The sequence below is a fragment of the Myotis myotis genome, unplaced genomic scaffold, assembly GCF_014108235.1.
Source record: "Myotis myotis isolate mMyoMyo1 unplaced genomic scaffold, mMyoMyo1.p scaffold_m19_p_3, whole genome shotgun sequence".
In the NCBI taxonomy this organism is placed as follows: Eukaryota; Metazoa; Chordata; class Mammalia; order Chiroptera; family Vespertilionidae; genus Myotis; species Myotis myotis.
In genome coordinates this window covers 99,457,224-99,472,030 of record NW_023416335.1, presented here as the reverse complement: position 1 = coordinate 99,472,030, position 14,807 = coordinate 99,457,224, and the positions used below count along the sequence as shown (strand labels likewise).

At 38.5% G+C, this 14,807-nt stretch overlaps 1 protein-coding gene across 4 annotated transcripts in view; it reads left to right on the top strand.

Annotated features, from left to right (window-relative positions):
• Positions 1-14,807, top strand: part of DCLK1 (doublecortin like kinase 1) — a 553,061-nt gene that overhangs the window by 412,600 nt on the left and 125,654 nt on the right. For all 4 annotated transcript variants that reach the window (XM_036299715.1, XM_036299714.1, XM_036299717.1 and 1 more), the window contains exon 5: positions 7,169-7,285. In XM_036299715.1, the coding sequence (XP_036155608.1) occupies positions 7,169-7,285 (117 nt within the window). The remainder of the gene's footprint in view (positions 1-7,168; positions 7,286-14,807) is intronic.

The following is a 14,807-nucleotide window of genomic DNA, read 5'->3' as shown; positions in this document are numbered from 1 at the left end:
ATTGCCGGCTTGACCCCTGCCCAGGCCTAATGCCTCTGGCCAATTCATTAGCCCTGGGCAGGGGACCCCAGCTCCCACCATCACCTGCTCCACCCCACTACCAGCGATCTCTTGCACTGCCCCTGCCCAGACCTAACGCCTCTGGCCGAGGCATTAGGCCTGGGCAGGGGACCCCCAGCTCCCCACAATTGCCAACTTGGCCCCTGCTCCCTGCAATTGACGGCTCCACCCCTGCCCAGGCCTAATGCCATGGGCAGGGGACCCCCAGCTCCCATGATTGCAGGCTCCGCTCCTGCTCCCCACCATCACTGGCTCCCCCCCTTCTCCCCACCATCCCAGCTCTGCCCATGCCCAGGCCTAATGCTTCTGACCGAGACATCAGGCCTGGGCAGGGGACCTCTCAGATCTGATTGCAGGCTCTGATAGCCGATAGCCGCTGGGTACCTACATATGCAAATTAAACGCCATCTTTGTTGGCGGTTAATTTGCATATCATGCTGATTAGCCAATGGGGGCATAGTGAAGGTATGGTCAATTACCATGTTTGTCTATTATTAGATAGGATTAGTCACCATGTTTCTAAAATGTGGTTTTAAGCTCACAAAGATTTTGGCATTCTCTAAAGTAATTCAGCATTTATCCTTTACTGCATTAGAAAATACCATTCCCACTTAAATTAATTAAAATAGTTAAAATCTAAACTTTAATGGGAAAGATGATTGGAGTCTTTTGTTTTCTTTTCTAATTTATGGCTTGGTGCTGCACTTTTCTTCAATTGTTTTTATTTTAATCCTGGGGATGGGGGATGGGGGGAACAGTTTCTATAATTGTTTTATTTCTGATTCTATTATGCAACCTTTCAGAATTATTCTAATCCCCAATTTAACTCATGAAGTTTCACTCTTATCTTGAAGGCAAGTGGTATAAGATCTGTAATTTTTAAAATATATTTTTATTGATTTCAGAGAGGAAGAGAGAGTGAGAGAGAGATAGAAACATCAATGATGAGAGAAAATCATTGATTGGCTGCTTTCTGCACGCCCCACATTGGGGATAGAGCCTGCAATCTGGGCATGTGCTCTAATCAGGAATTGAACCATCACCTCCTGGTTCATAGGTCAATATTCAACCACTGAGCCATGCCAGCTGGGCTAAATATGTTTTATTGATTTTCTTAGAGAGAGAGGAAGGGAGAGATAGAAACATCAATGAGAGAGAAACATTGATTGGCTGCCTCCTGAAAACCCCCTAACGGGGTCAAGCGTGCAACCCTGGCATATGTGCTAACCAGGAATCCAACCAGAGATCTCTAGGTGCATAGGATGATGCTAAACCATCCAAGCCATACCAGTGAGGCAAGATTTGTATTATTTTTAATTATCTTTCAGACTCCATGATCCCTCAAGCTATACTCTACTATAACTTCACTTTTGAGAGTTCATTGTTTCTTTTTTTCTGATGCAATAGACATCTTGATAAAATTGTAGCATTAATATTTTACAAATTTAATTTAATGTTGATAAGATAACTGGTTATTTGTCATCTTTCTCACTATTCACCCACTTGTCTGTTTTCCCATGACATTGGACATTGACAGAAACTTTTCAGACTTTAGTCACAATGGAACAGCTTGCTTATGCCACAATATCAGATACTGGGAGGGTAAGAGAGTCACCAATCCAAGAGACCTAGGGTCTGATGCCAGTTATTTGTTCTTTATGAAACTTAGTTTCCTCATCAGTAAAATGAGACTTTGGATTAGTTCAGTGAATAGCAAGAGTTCACACAAATAGTTACAGGATCAATAGTAATTCATGCCAATATTTATTGAGCAGCTATTATATGTTTGTTTTGTCTTTTTAATATGCCATTGGAGCATGAATTGAGAAAGCAGACCGGTAAATGAGTAATTTTCATAGATTAATAATACCTTGAGAACTAAATTCAAGAGTAGCAAGAGAAGCTATAAAAGAATGGCTTGAGCCCACAAGTTTTTTTCAGTTCTTCAAAAATCAAATGAAATGCTTACATTTGCTCTAAGACTGACTAAATAACCAAAATACCTAGTTTCTTTCTGGTAGCTGGAAAAATTTAAACTTCGTTTGGCAAGATTGGTTCTATTATGCTAATCCAGAGCCCTGGTTGGTAGCTGGAGCCATAAATAACAATTTCAGCACCTGTGGCATGTGACATTCCTGTATATGCCCTGACTGAGGATCAAACCCACAACCTTGGCACATGGGATGATGCTCTAATCAACTGAACTATCCAGCCAGGCTAAAATTAACTTTTAAATTCATGTTGTAGCTCATAGATGGGTGTTATTACCAATGTACACCATCTGATAACTTTCTATTTTAACTATGCATTCTTGCTAACTAGATTCTGAGATTTTAAAATCACTATTTTAAATTTATGTGACTAAACATTCATGACCTGTGGAAAAAAGTCTTGGTCATTCTGCCCTCATTAGAATCCTAAATTTGATTTATAATAAGAGAACATATTATCAGTTAAAGGAATTTGTTTCACAAACCAACATTTTCAAATGTGGAGTCTATGAAATAAAAAGCAAAAGAGAGCCCTTAGTGGTTAAAAGACTCCATGCTCCACTACCAGGTGGTAAGTGTTTTCAGTTACAAAACTTTGTCTGTTCTTCATGTGTCTGCAGTGCTCAGTGCTTGCCACATAGTGGGCACTTGGTACAAATTTAATTGGAAGCACGCCAATGGACCAGAAACATTACAGCAATACTATATGGTTGCTAATGCCCTTCAAAAGGCTAGGCCTAGGCCAATCTCCAAAGGCTAGGACAACTTCAGAATGTGTTGTGTGGACAAACCCCTGAGTTAATTGGATGCCCTCTTCACATGTTTTGTGAATTAAAACCTCTGCAGACACACCTTTGGGCACTATCACCTCCTGTGAGTGGTCCATGTGGTTTTGATCTTTTCTTCTGGTGTAATATTTCTTGCTTATCTCTACCTTTTAATTTTTGCTATGTCCATTTGTGTAGATTTTTTTTTTCCTTTTTCTTTTTTAAAGCAATTTAAATCTCTTGCAGAGGCACATGGGCAGGCCAAAACAGCCAACATCGGCCCTAAGAAACTATTGTGGAGGTCTGGGCATGCTCAGTAATGCCCTGATTCATTTTCCCCTCTGCTTTTGGCTATAAAGCCACAAATGTTATAACTTAAGGCAGAATTTTATCCTCCTCTTCCCTCTCCTTTTTCTTCTCCCTTTCCTCCCTCTCCTTCTCCTTCTCCTCTTCCTTCTTTTTAAATCTGTTCTCTTCTTTTTGCCCCTAAGAGTTCAATTTACAAGGTTGTTCAAGAAACATTCTCCTATTTATAGTCCTGCAACTTTTATATTTCATGTACACATATATTCCTTCTTTACTAAATGCTTTGAACTACTTTGTTGGTTTGAGGAAATAGGCAAATATCTTATATAATAAAAGAGAAACATGCACATCAACCATCCCTCTGCTATGCTCAAGCCATGCCTACAAGCCACACCCACCAGCCAATCAGGAGTGAGTATGCAAATTAACCCAACTAAGATGGCGGTGGCCATGGAGCTGTAGCAAGCAGGAGGCTTGGGTTTCCCCTGGTGATAGAGGAAACCAAGCTTCCCACCTGCCCTAGCTGGCCCTGGGCTCTGTTCAAGGCTACAAAGTTTCAATTATAGAATATAAATAAATCCCCCTACCCCCAAAAAAAGAAAAAATGGAGAGGCTAGGAGCTTTGGTCACCAGGGGGCATGGCCAGCCTGAAAACAGCCATCAGCCCCTCACCCAGGCTGGCCAGGCACCCTAAAAGGACTCCCCAACCCTGAAGGGGCTTCGTCAGCCTGCAAACAGCCATCAGACCCTCACACAGGCTGGCCAGGTACCCCAGTGGGGACCCCCACCCTGAAGGGGATGTGGCCAGCCTGAAAACAGCCCTCAGCCCCTCACCCAGGCTGGCCAGGCACCACAGTGGGACCCCCACCCTGATCTGGGACACCCTTCAGGGCAAACCAGCCAGCCCCCACCCATGTACCAGGCCTCTATCCTATATAATAAAAAGGTAATATGCATATTGACCCTAACAGCAGAGCAACTGGGAATGACTGGTCACTATGACACACACTGACCACCAGAGGGCAGACGCTCAATGCAGGAGCTGCCCCCTGGTGGTCAGTGCACTCCCAAAGTGGGAGCTCTGCTCAGCCAGAAGCCAGGCTGATGGCTGCCAGCACAGCGGTGGTGGCAGGAGCCTCTCCCACCTCCTCAGCAGTGCTAAGGATGCCTGACTGCAGCTTAGGCCTGCTCCCCACTGGCAAGTGGACATCCCTCGAGGGCTCCCAGGCTGCCAGAGGAATGTCTGACTGCCAGCTTAGGCCCAATCTCCAGGGGAGTGGGCCTAAGCCAGCAGGTGGACATCCCCCGAGGGGTCCCAGACTGCGAGAGGGCACAGGCTGCACTGAGGGACTCCCCCCGCCCCCCTGAGTGCACAAAATTTTGTGCACTGGGCCTCTAGTGTTTATATAAAACCATCCAGAATATAAAAGGGAAAGAACATGTTTTGAGCTTAGAAAATTGGAATTGCATAGATAGGGAAGATAATTTTCAGTTAAAGTCAGGCATCAGAATTAGATCTGGAATTATTATGAATCCTTTGTTACTAAAGTATAAAATGGTTTAAAATGCATAATGCAAAAGTTAATAGATTAGACTATAATTTTAAACTACTGTACTTTAAAAGAAAACCAAAGAGCTTATATGCATATATGAATAACCCATGGACACAGACAATAGGGTGGTGAAGGCCTGGGGTTTAGGGAAGGTGGTGAGGTGGAGGGGATCAATGGGAAACAAAAAGGGATATCTGAAATACTTTCAACAATAAAGATAAATTGAAAACAAAGAAATGCATAAACTATATAAAAAACTACATTTAAAAAGTTACCATATTTCAGCAACTGCCTATAAAGATAAATATTTATGGTGTGATAGACAAAGGTATGTAGAATGCATCCTTACAAACCAATAAGAAAAAGACCATCCCAATTGCAAATGGCCAAAAGAAGAATAAGCATTTGGGGGAGATATACAACTTTATTGGCAATCAAACCAATTCATGTATAAAGCAACTAAATTCAATATTTGTTTTGAAATTAGCAGAGTTTTTAAAAAGATAAGTGAAGGGTCAGACAAATGACCATTCTTATATTTTAATGAAAGTACAGTTTGGGTCAGCCTGCTTGGAGGGCAATTTGTCAAAAGCTTTTAAAAGCACTTGTCTTTAGATCTACCAATCCCACTTAATAATTTATTCAGAAAATATTTTGAGCAACTATGATGTACCTCATGGTTTCTAGTTATTATAAATTAAATTTCAAATACGAAGGACTAAATCTATCCTAAGGAAATAATCATATAACAGCACATTCATTTTACAAAGATGTTATTAATAATAGTAAAATATTGAATGTGAGTTAAATGTCCAACATGAGGAAGTTAGCTAAGCAAATTATGGTACATCCATGCAGTGAAATGCACTGTAACCATTACAAGGAAAAGTGAAAGTGCTCACAATATATTGTGGTGTGAAAAGGGCTAGTAACAGATGGGTATGTGCAGAATAATCCCACTATATAAATGAGTAGAAAAAAATGCTAGATTTGTATACCACTCTCCAAATAAAAAGTATCACTCAATGGGTGGGTTTTTAAATATTCTTTATATTTTCTATCCACAGTGAACATTGATTATCATTACAAGAATACAGATATTTTTATTTATTAAAAATGGTTCCTCAAGAATAAGATATGTGAATTTGAACATCATAATTGGTCACATTTACTAAGAGGGAAATAAAAAGCTCTTTACTAATTAAAATGTTTAGTGTTGGACTTAATGAACACAAACACCAAGGATTTAAATCTAATAAAACCAAAGTTGTTTCTCAGCCTCAGGCCAAAAGCCATTTTGCAGACACCATCTTGTGGTTGCAGAGACTCATATGGTGCTCTTATAAACAGGGTAAAGTCACCTCTTCTCTGATTTTACCTCTTCTGAGAAAATTCTGTCATTTCCCACACATGGTGAAGATCCACAGCCATTCCTGCAAGAATTCACAAGAAAGTAAACTTGGCATAGGTGGAATCTTTTCTAATGGTGAAATAATCCATCACTTCCTATCTAGGTTTAAGAGGTTGACCTTTGTCTATCATTTTTCTTTGAAGAAATTATACTTTAACCCAAAAGAGAGACATATACATAAATAACTCAAAGATGCGTGAAGAGAAACCCAACAAAATCACTTCTTTACCAGCCTATTACTCTCAATGTATCCAAAATATTATTGCAAAGAAGGTTAACTACTAGAATTGGGGAATTACTTACTTTATAAAAACTTTTATTGATTAATCTTATAGAAAAGAGGAAGGGAGATTACCTGTATATATAAAAGCCTAAGCGACAGGCCAATCGGCTGACCAGCTGACCGACTGACTGGCCACACACTGACCACCAGGGGGCAGACACTCAATGCAGGTGGGGAAACCACAGACATGGAAACATGCAACAGACCGATGAATCTCAGAGGGAAAGGGGTTGGAGGAGGGTGTGAAGAAATTAATCAAAGATCTTATATGCATACTAGAGACCTGGTGCATGGATTCTGCACTGGCGAGGTCCCTTGGCCTGGCCTGCGCCCTCTAGCAATCCGGGACCGCTCTGGGGAAGTTGGAGAGTTGATTTCGGCCCGATCCCCACAGACCAGGCTGAGGGACCCCACCAGTACATGAATGAGAGAGAAAAAGAGAGAGAGAGAAAGAGGGAGAGGGAGAGAGAGAAAGAGAAAGAGAGACATTGATTTGTTGTTCCACTTATTTATTCATTTTGGTTGCTTCTTGTATGTGCCCTGACAAGAGATCCAACCCTGATTCTAACCAACTGAGCTCTTCCCAGCTTGGCCAGGGTATTGTTTATTTTGATGTGGAAGACACCCACTGTGCCTTTTCTTCTTTTTTTCTTGATTTATTTGCTATAGATGAGCATTGGGCTGACAAGAAATAGGTGTGACTGAGGATGGTCATATATTTATATTTCCAGTTTGTTGTGCATTTTAAATGGTGTTTGCCATGATCCTATAATGATATGTGGTTGTTCTTTCCCCAGAATGTCGAGTTGTGAAGTCCACTTCTTACACCAAAATAGCTTCGTCATCCCGCAGGAGCACCAACAAGAGCCCAGGACCTTCCAGGCGCAGCAAGTCGCCAGCATCAACCAGCTCAGGTAAAGCAACAAAGGAGACTTTGAAGAAAGTGCCTTGTTTATGACCCATAACAAGCAGAGGGTGTGTGAAGTCCAGAGTGTGAGGGTTTAAGATAGTGTAAATTCCAGTTTATAATTTTAGAACATGTCAGAGTGGTAGAGCAGATTTTACTGGGTCTAACATGTTGGCTGTAAGACAAAACATTTATCTTGGGAACACTAACTTAGGTGAAATCAGAAAACCCAGATTTGCCCACAAATAGAAGTGTACTACTGACTTGCATAATTTCTATCACAAAAATTATTTTTTCAGGCTAAAGGCCACTAACTCTATAAGTCTCTGTTAAAGCATTTATTCCACTTGGGACTAGCTTATGAAGAGTTTCCAATTTGTATTTGCTAAATTTTAGTTTACCATTGGCCCCCAGTGAGGCTGTGGAGCTAATGGCAGTGGGAATGAGAGCCTGGTGCAGTGATAGCTGCTGTAACTTGGCCTGTGTCCTGTCTCCTGGGTTCTAGTACTGGTATTGGAGCAAGAAGTGTACTCATAAGATGACTTTGTCAGTGCTGCCTTTTCTTTCCTTGGTCTTAAAACTGATATGAGTAAGTTAGGTTGTTTTTGTTTCTGTCTTTGTGACCTTTTTTTAAAACTCAGGTGTAAGATCTATTTCATTATTAATTATTTATTAAAGATATAAACTGTGGAAGGGAATTATTAAATGATACATATATGAAAGTGATTGTCACCTGATTTCATAAAGACGGTGAAGTTCTTAGGAACAAAGGCCGTTAGGGCCTATTCAGAGGCTTTCTTGTACTCAATAGCATGGGCCCAGAGGGATGTGAATAGTTCTCTAGGCTGGGGCTACAAGGCCTGCCTCTGGCACCACTCACCAGCTGTTGTACTACTATGTAAGTTATAACCTCCATATTTAAAAATGGAGGCGCTATAATCTGTTTTTCCTAATAGTAAGTAAAACTGAAATCTCCAAAGTAAGTCTTGGAAGCAGGAACTCTCAGTAAGCTGGATAGTTAGAGCACCAAGCCCAACTTGGTTCTCTAGGAGTCACCTTCTTCTTAGGGCTTTACTGATTCCTTAGATATTCTCCAAAGACCTTGCTGTTCTTCGACACTCGAAGAGTAGCAACAATGTTCTACCACTGTTCCCTTCACATAGCATGATCTACGTTGTAATCAGCCAGGGAATAAGTCTCAAAACATGACTGGCACTTGAGATGCAGCTTGTTTAACCCTCCTAGTTTAAGAGTGGGCTGAGAATTCCTCCCTTAGTATGACAGAGCTCACCAAGATTGGATGAACACTGAAATGAGACTTTGCTAAAGGTTAAGGTAGTGAGACTCAATGTTTAGAGCATGAATGTCACTTGGTAACTTGGTAAAGTTTATCATCCTGATCCCTGCCCCCTTTTAGCAAATATTCCAGATTATTCAAATCATATAATCTATAAGCCTTTAGTTAGAGAAACAGTTGTTAAGGAAGTGGTTCCCAAAGTGTGATTCCCTGGACCAGTAGTATCATCATCACCTGACTTGTTGAAAAAGCAAGTCTTAAGCCCCTTCCCAGATCCACTGAATCAAAAACTTTGGAGTTGGAGCCCAGCAACCTGGGTTTTCCAAGCCCTCCAGGTGATGCTGATGCCTACTGTGTTATAGATACATAAGGGAAGTAGAGGAAGTGATTTGACTCTGAGTAATCTGGGGTGAAAATAGAGCTTGCTTATCTTCATTTATTGGCATGACAGACATGACTTTCTTTTCTACCTCCCTGTTTGCTTCTGAGTGGCAATGCTCATCTGTCACCCTTGCAACCCAAGGGTTTCAGACCTGTAGATACCTTGAAGTATAAATCTGAAGTGTTGGTCAAGATAACAATGAGCAAATGGCCAACCTTCAGAGCAGGGACAATTTCTGTCTGAAGATTATCCCTCCCTTGAAAAACTGATACTGGGGAAAGTCTTTCCCTTCAAGAGAGACACCATCCTCACACAGAAATGTGGACAACCACAAAATGACAATAATGCTGGAATTGCTACATGTAAAACTCCCCTAGGAGACCTTAGCTTGTTCATTAACCAACTGACAGGTTAAAACTGTGCTCTTTGGAGGATATTTAGCCTTGATCAAAGAATATTCCTCATTTTCTCTGAGCAAACCTAAACTGTAGGATGAACTCCCATGGGGCAATAAGAGAGAAAAAGATCATGGGTCCAGTCAGCCTGTTGCCCCTAAGATCTTGGCTATTTAGTACAATCACAAAAGTATGTGAAGGAGCAAGAAGCTCCACATTAACTGACACATTATCAATACTACTAAAAAATATCAATAGTAAAAAGCAGAATTAGTTCCTAATCCAAACTAACTCTGACATTGACAAATTTTATGGAACCTTTATTTTCCTTTTTGTCTTAGAATATACCATGAATTTTAAAATATCAGGTATAGTTAGGGTGAAACATCTACTAATGAGTGTTTAAGCCAAATTCTTATTGCTTTTACAATATAAATATTTCAAGAAACTCAGTATAGCTATTAATTTTTATCATTGTTTTGAACAGGTTTTGTTTTTAAGAGCTATATGCAGTTCCTAGGTTTGGGTGGAAGTCTCTTTTCTCTTTTTCATTTTGTCCCCATAAGTCAAGGAAGGTAGGAGGATGCTCAGATTACTGTGCACATGTCAGAGAATGGAATCCTGAGACCTGAAATACCTACTGTCTGTTGCTAAGGTTGCCACCACAGATGCAAGAAAAGTGACCCTGCACTTTCAGTCTATCTGTGGCAGCCAATATTGAATAAGGAAATACAGGAGGAAAACTTGGAGACAGATTTTTTACAACTCAAGTTTTACTTTGTGAATAGTAGAGAGCCTGTTTTACTTAAAAAAAATATCTAAAATTTGAGTTAAAATAAAAAGAATCATGAATCTAATCTTTAAAAGATTAAAAATGAATTCATTAAAAATGAATACAGAAAATTATTTCACTTTGAAATTAACTGGTCACTGTTCAGCATCTCTAAGATTATATAAATCTCATAAATATGATACATTTAATTATAATCTTATAAATATAGATGAATGTATCATTTACCAAAGTAATTTCAGAAACTCAAAAAAGCAGATAAGCAAATGTATTAAATGTATTTGTATTTGTTATCGCCAACATTTGGTACTATTGCTTTTATAAGTTTAAAATGATAGGTTACATTACCTTCGATTGCTTCAAACAAGCATTTATGTTTTCTATTGTTTTCTCAAAACCATCTTTTCAACTAGGGTTGAACTTAACTAACCTAGTTGATTTGATCAACATTAACTTGAAATTTGTGGTAGGGCCATGCCAGGTAATCATCTCCATAAAGAAATGAAATCCAAATTCATTCTAAAATCAATGTGTTCTTGAAAAAGTAACACTTCATTCAAGGTTTCTTTAACTGCTAGATCAAAATTAATCCAATGGCACTGTTCATGTTTTGTTTAATGTGAGTCTTTTTATGCATATAAATTTTTACACTTGCATTTTGTTCTAAAAGATATGCCAGCCAATCATTTCCTGGTTATATAACTGCTTATAATATGTATTGACTGCCTCTTAATTCTGACTTGCTACCAAATCTTACTACCTTGCTCTAATTTAGAGAGGGTTTATAGAACAGCAGTTTCCAGTCACAAATACATGGATTATGCCAGGGACCCCAAGACCACTTTCTTTCCTTGGGACTTAAGCCCAGGGTTTAGGAATCCAGTGTTATTTACATTTATTTTTTTATTTTTTTATTGGTTAAGTTATTACATAAGTGTTCTTATCCCCACGTTATCCCCTATCCCCCCCACGCATGCCCTCACCCCCCTGTTGTCTGTGTCCATTGGTTAGGCCTATATGCTTGCATATAAATCCTTTGGTTGATCTTTCCCCCTTGCCCCCACCCTCTCCTACCTTCCCTCTGAGGTTTGACGGTCTTATTGATGTTTTTCTGGGCCAGTGTAGCTGCTTGATGCCAGGGGGAGCCCCTGCCTCGGCCCTCCACTGAGCTAGTCTAGGACTCCTATCTGCACTAAGGTATGGCTCTTATAACAAGTGGAAAGGAGCAGTGACCTATCTCTATTTTGATTGCATCAACATTTTAAAAAATAGACTGTTCAGTGTTTTTCATAAGTCATAAACACTGGAATGTGAATAATTTTACTTTTATACCAGTTACATTTTAATCATTGATGTTGCCCCAAACCTTAATCACCACTATGGAACCTGACTTTTTAACAACAACAAATCTTTGGTTTTCCTCCTAATCTATTAACTTAAAGTTTAAAATAATTTCTACTTCTGTTTTTCAATTTCTACTTCTAGTATCATCTTTCTACATTATACTAAGATTAGAGGATAGTATAAAGTTAAAATTTGCTTCAATTTTCATGCCATGCTACTGTTCATGATAATATTGTTACCAATGAAACATCATAGTTTGTATGCATTGTTATCTTTGATCTTTTTTGATTCTCCCAATGATCTCCCAACAACAAACAACATGACACAATTATTTATTATTTATTGTATAATAAGGAGGAAACAGAGGCAGGGCTGGGGAAACTGGTTGGTCCAGAGTTACAGAGTTGGTAATGGCAGCTCAGGGCTGGGACCTGGGGCTTCCAGTGTTCCAGACACAGCAGGCTGGCAATGTTTAATAGCTTTTCTTCACCTCTGCTTATTAAAGTTTTGATCCTCAGGAAATAAGTAATACAGTACCTGGTTTAAGATTGCAATTTATAGCATCATAACACTTTGCAACGGAAGCCTAAGTATTAGTCCTGGACATCAGCATTTCAGGAAGTAAAATGATTCACCCCAACTTCATGATTTATGTCAATGGTTGACAGAAAGTTACCTTTGTAAGTCAATATTAGAATAAGAATGTGAATCTTCTATAAATTTTATCTTTGTCCCATATCTATTCCTCTTCTTGGGACTAAAAGCAGTTAGAGGTGTTTTATTTTATTTTATTATTTTGTTTAAGGATATTTTTTAAGTTTTCACCTTTTTTATTTTATTATTATTATTTTGGTTGATTTTTTAGAGAGAGAGGAAGGGAGAGAGAGAGAAACATCAATGTGAGAGCAATACATTGATCTGCTGCCTCCTCACACCCCCTACTGAGGATCAAGCCCAAAACCAGGAATCCAACCAGCTGCTTTTCGTTGCCCAGTAAGATGCCCAGCAAAATGAGCCACACCAGTCAGGGATAAAGGTGATTTATTAATGTAAGGAGTTCATTTCCACATTCAGAAATATCAAGCACAGGCTTGCTAGTGTTAGATGCTAACAATGCAGAGATGAAAGATACAGCCTCTACTCTCAAGTAACATACAAGTCAACCCTCTAAATAATTGATAGATTACATAATTCACATACCTGTTGAATTATTATTAGTCTCCATAGGAGAGAGAGTGTAAAGTAGGCAATTAGCACAAGAAAAAAAGAAGAAAGAAAGAAAAGCCAGAAGCCTAATAACACACAAGAATAATAAGCCCCCAGACATTGAATGTGGTATCACTAAGAAAGGGGAAAGTTGTTTTAGTTGCTTCTTAAGAGAAACAAGAATATATAAGAACATCATAAAGTGTTTAATATGGGCTGAATCTTTATTTATGTGTTTTTTTTTCTTTGTTTTTTATGTGTTTTCTTTTTCTTTTCATAGATGTCTCATAAAATGTGTAATTTAAAAGTGAAATTCTTTTAAACAAATTATTTTATTTGTACAAGCAATTTATAATTCAATATCTCTAAAGTAAGAGTGTAATATGCACTAATTTGATTTAAATAAGAACAGATAAAGTTTAGTTTGCTTTATACTCTGTTCTTAATATTAAAAGTATAAGAAAACCACACTTAACTATCTTGAATTTTCATTGCTGCAGTCCTCCTTAAAACATACAGATTTCAGAATTTTGACCACTTTTTGGATCACATAGAACAACTTTGGGTTTTTTGTTTGTTTGTTTTAGAGTTTTTATTCCCACTTAGATAGATGGCCAACTTTTTCTCATGGAATGACACCCTCTATTTAGAATCTTTCTCTGTAGAAGCCATGGCAAACATAACTGAGCTTTATTTCTATCAATTCAAGCATGAGATTATGGACTTTCTTGCCTTCCAGAAGCTTACAGTTCAAGGTAGAAATGCTCCTGGCAACAACCATTCACTCATTCAATATGCATTGACAACCCACCATGGACTAGCAATGCTGGGTGCTGGAGATGCAAGGGTGAACATTTACAGAGGAAAAAGCTGGGTGCCGTAGTTAATGAACTTCTACCATGATTGAAGCACCATCCCAAATTCTCCAGGCTTAAATGTACTTGTATATGACTCTGAAAATCCTGAAGCCTTTGTATTTAAAACACTCAAACACTACTTTTTTTACATAAAAATATTTTATACAACATATGCAGATAGCACAAGAATCAAAGTTGGAGAAACAAAGATAATTTTAATCAGCTAACTCATTCAATTTGTCAACTCTTTAACTTTTTCAAACACTATCAAAGGCAGATTGTTAAATATTAATTTTTAGCTCAGTCTTTTCCTTTAGTATAGATATTTCAGCCTTATACATTTTATGGAGGATTTTTTCTGCTCTGGGGTTCCAACGAAATGATTGAAAATAAAATGCACCAAGAAAGTCAAGAGGGCTAATGATTCATGACTTGTGTTTTTAGAATTTTTTACTGAACATAAAACTCAATCCTCCTTCCATTCTCTTTTCATGAACTCATCAACTCCTCTTAATGCTCACCCTCAGCAGTTGAGTATCTCCAAAGATATTCTTCAAAACCTTGAACCATTATTTTGACCCACTGTCTATATGGGGGCAGCAGCCTACCCCAACTACTTTTATAAACTCTTTACTGTTAATGCCTCATGTTATTAAAGAAATATTTCCTAAATGTCTATTGTATTTCAGTCATATATTGGTTCTCAAAGATACAAAGACAATTTATACCATAGCTCTTGATTTCAAGTTGGGAGGCAAACATCTATATCATTTATAATAAATAATTTTGTGTTATGACAACCCAGAGGAAGAAGGGGTTAAATCTCATTAGTGAGGTAAGAGAAAGCTTCCAAGAGAAAAGGACTTATAAACTGGAATCTGAAGGGTCTTGTGAGAATATGAAGAGCCGGGAGGGCATACCACCTGATGACACAATGTGAATTAAGGCACAAAGGCATGAAGGTATATTTAAGGAATAGTTGCTGGTTCAATATAAATAAATGCTAGAATAGGAAAGGGTTGAAGAAGATGTTGATAACTCAGATGTGGTCAGAAGACATATTTTTGTGTAGGTATTGGCAGAGGTGTGAAAAAGAATTTTTAGCAAGACCATGATTTGATTTTTATTTGAATTTTAGAAACTGATGCAGTGGAAAAGAGGATGGCTCAAAGGTCTGGGAGACTCCACGAGGCCACTGCAGTCATTCTGGAAATAAATTGATAGGACAGAATTTAAATAGCAATGTTGGGAATTGGGG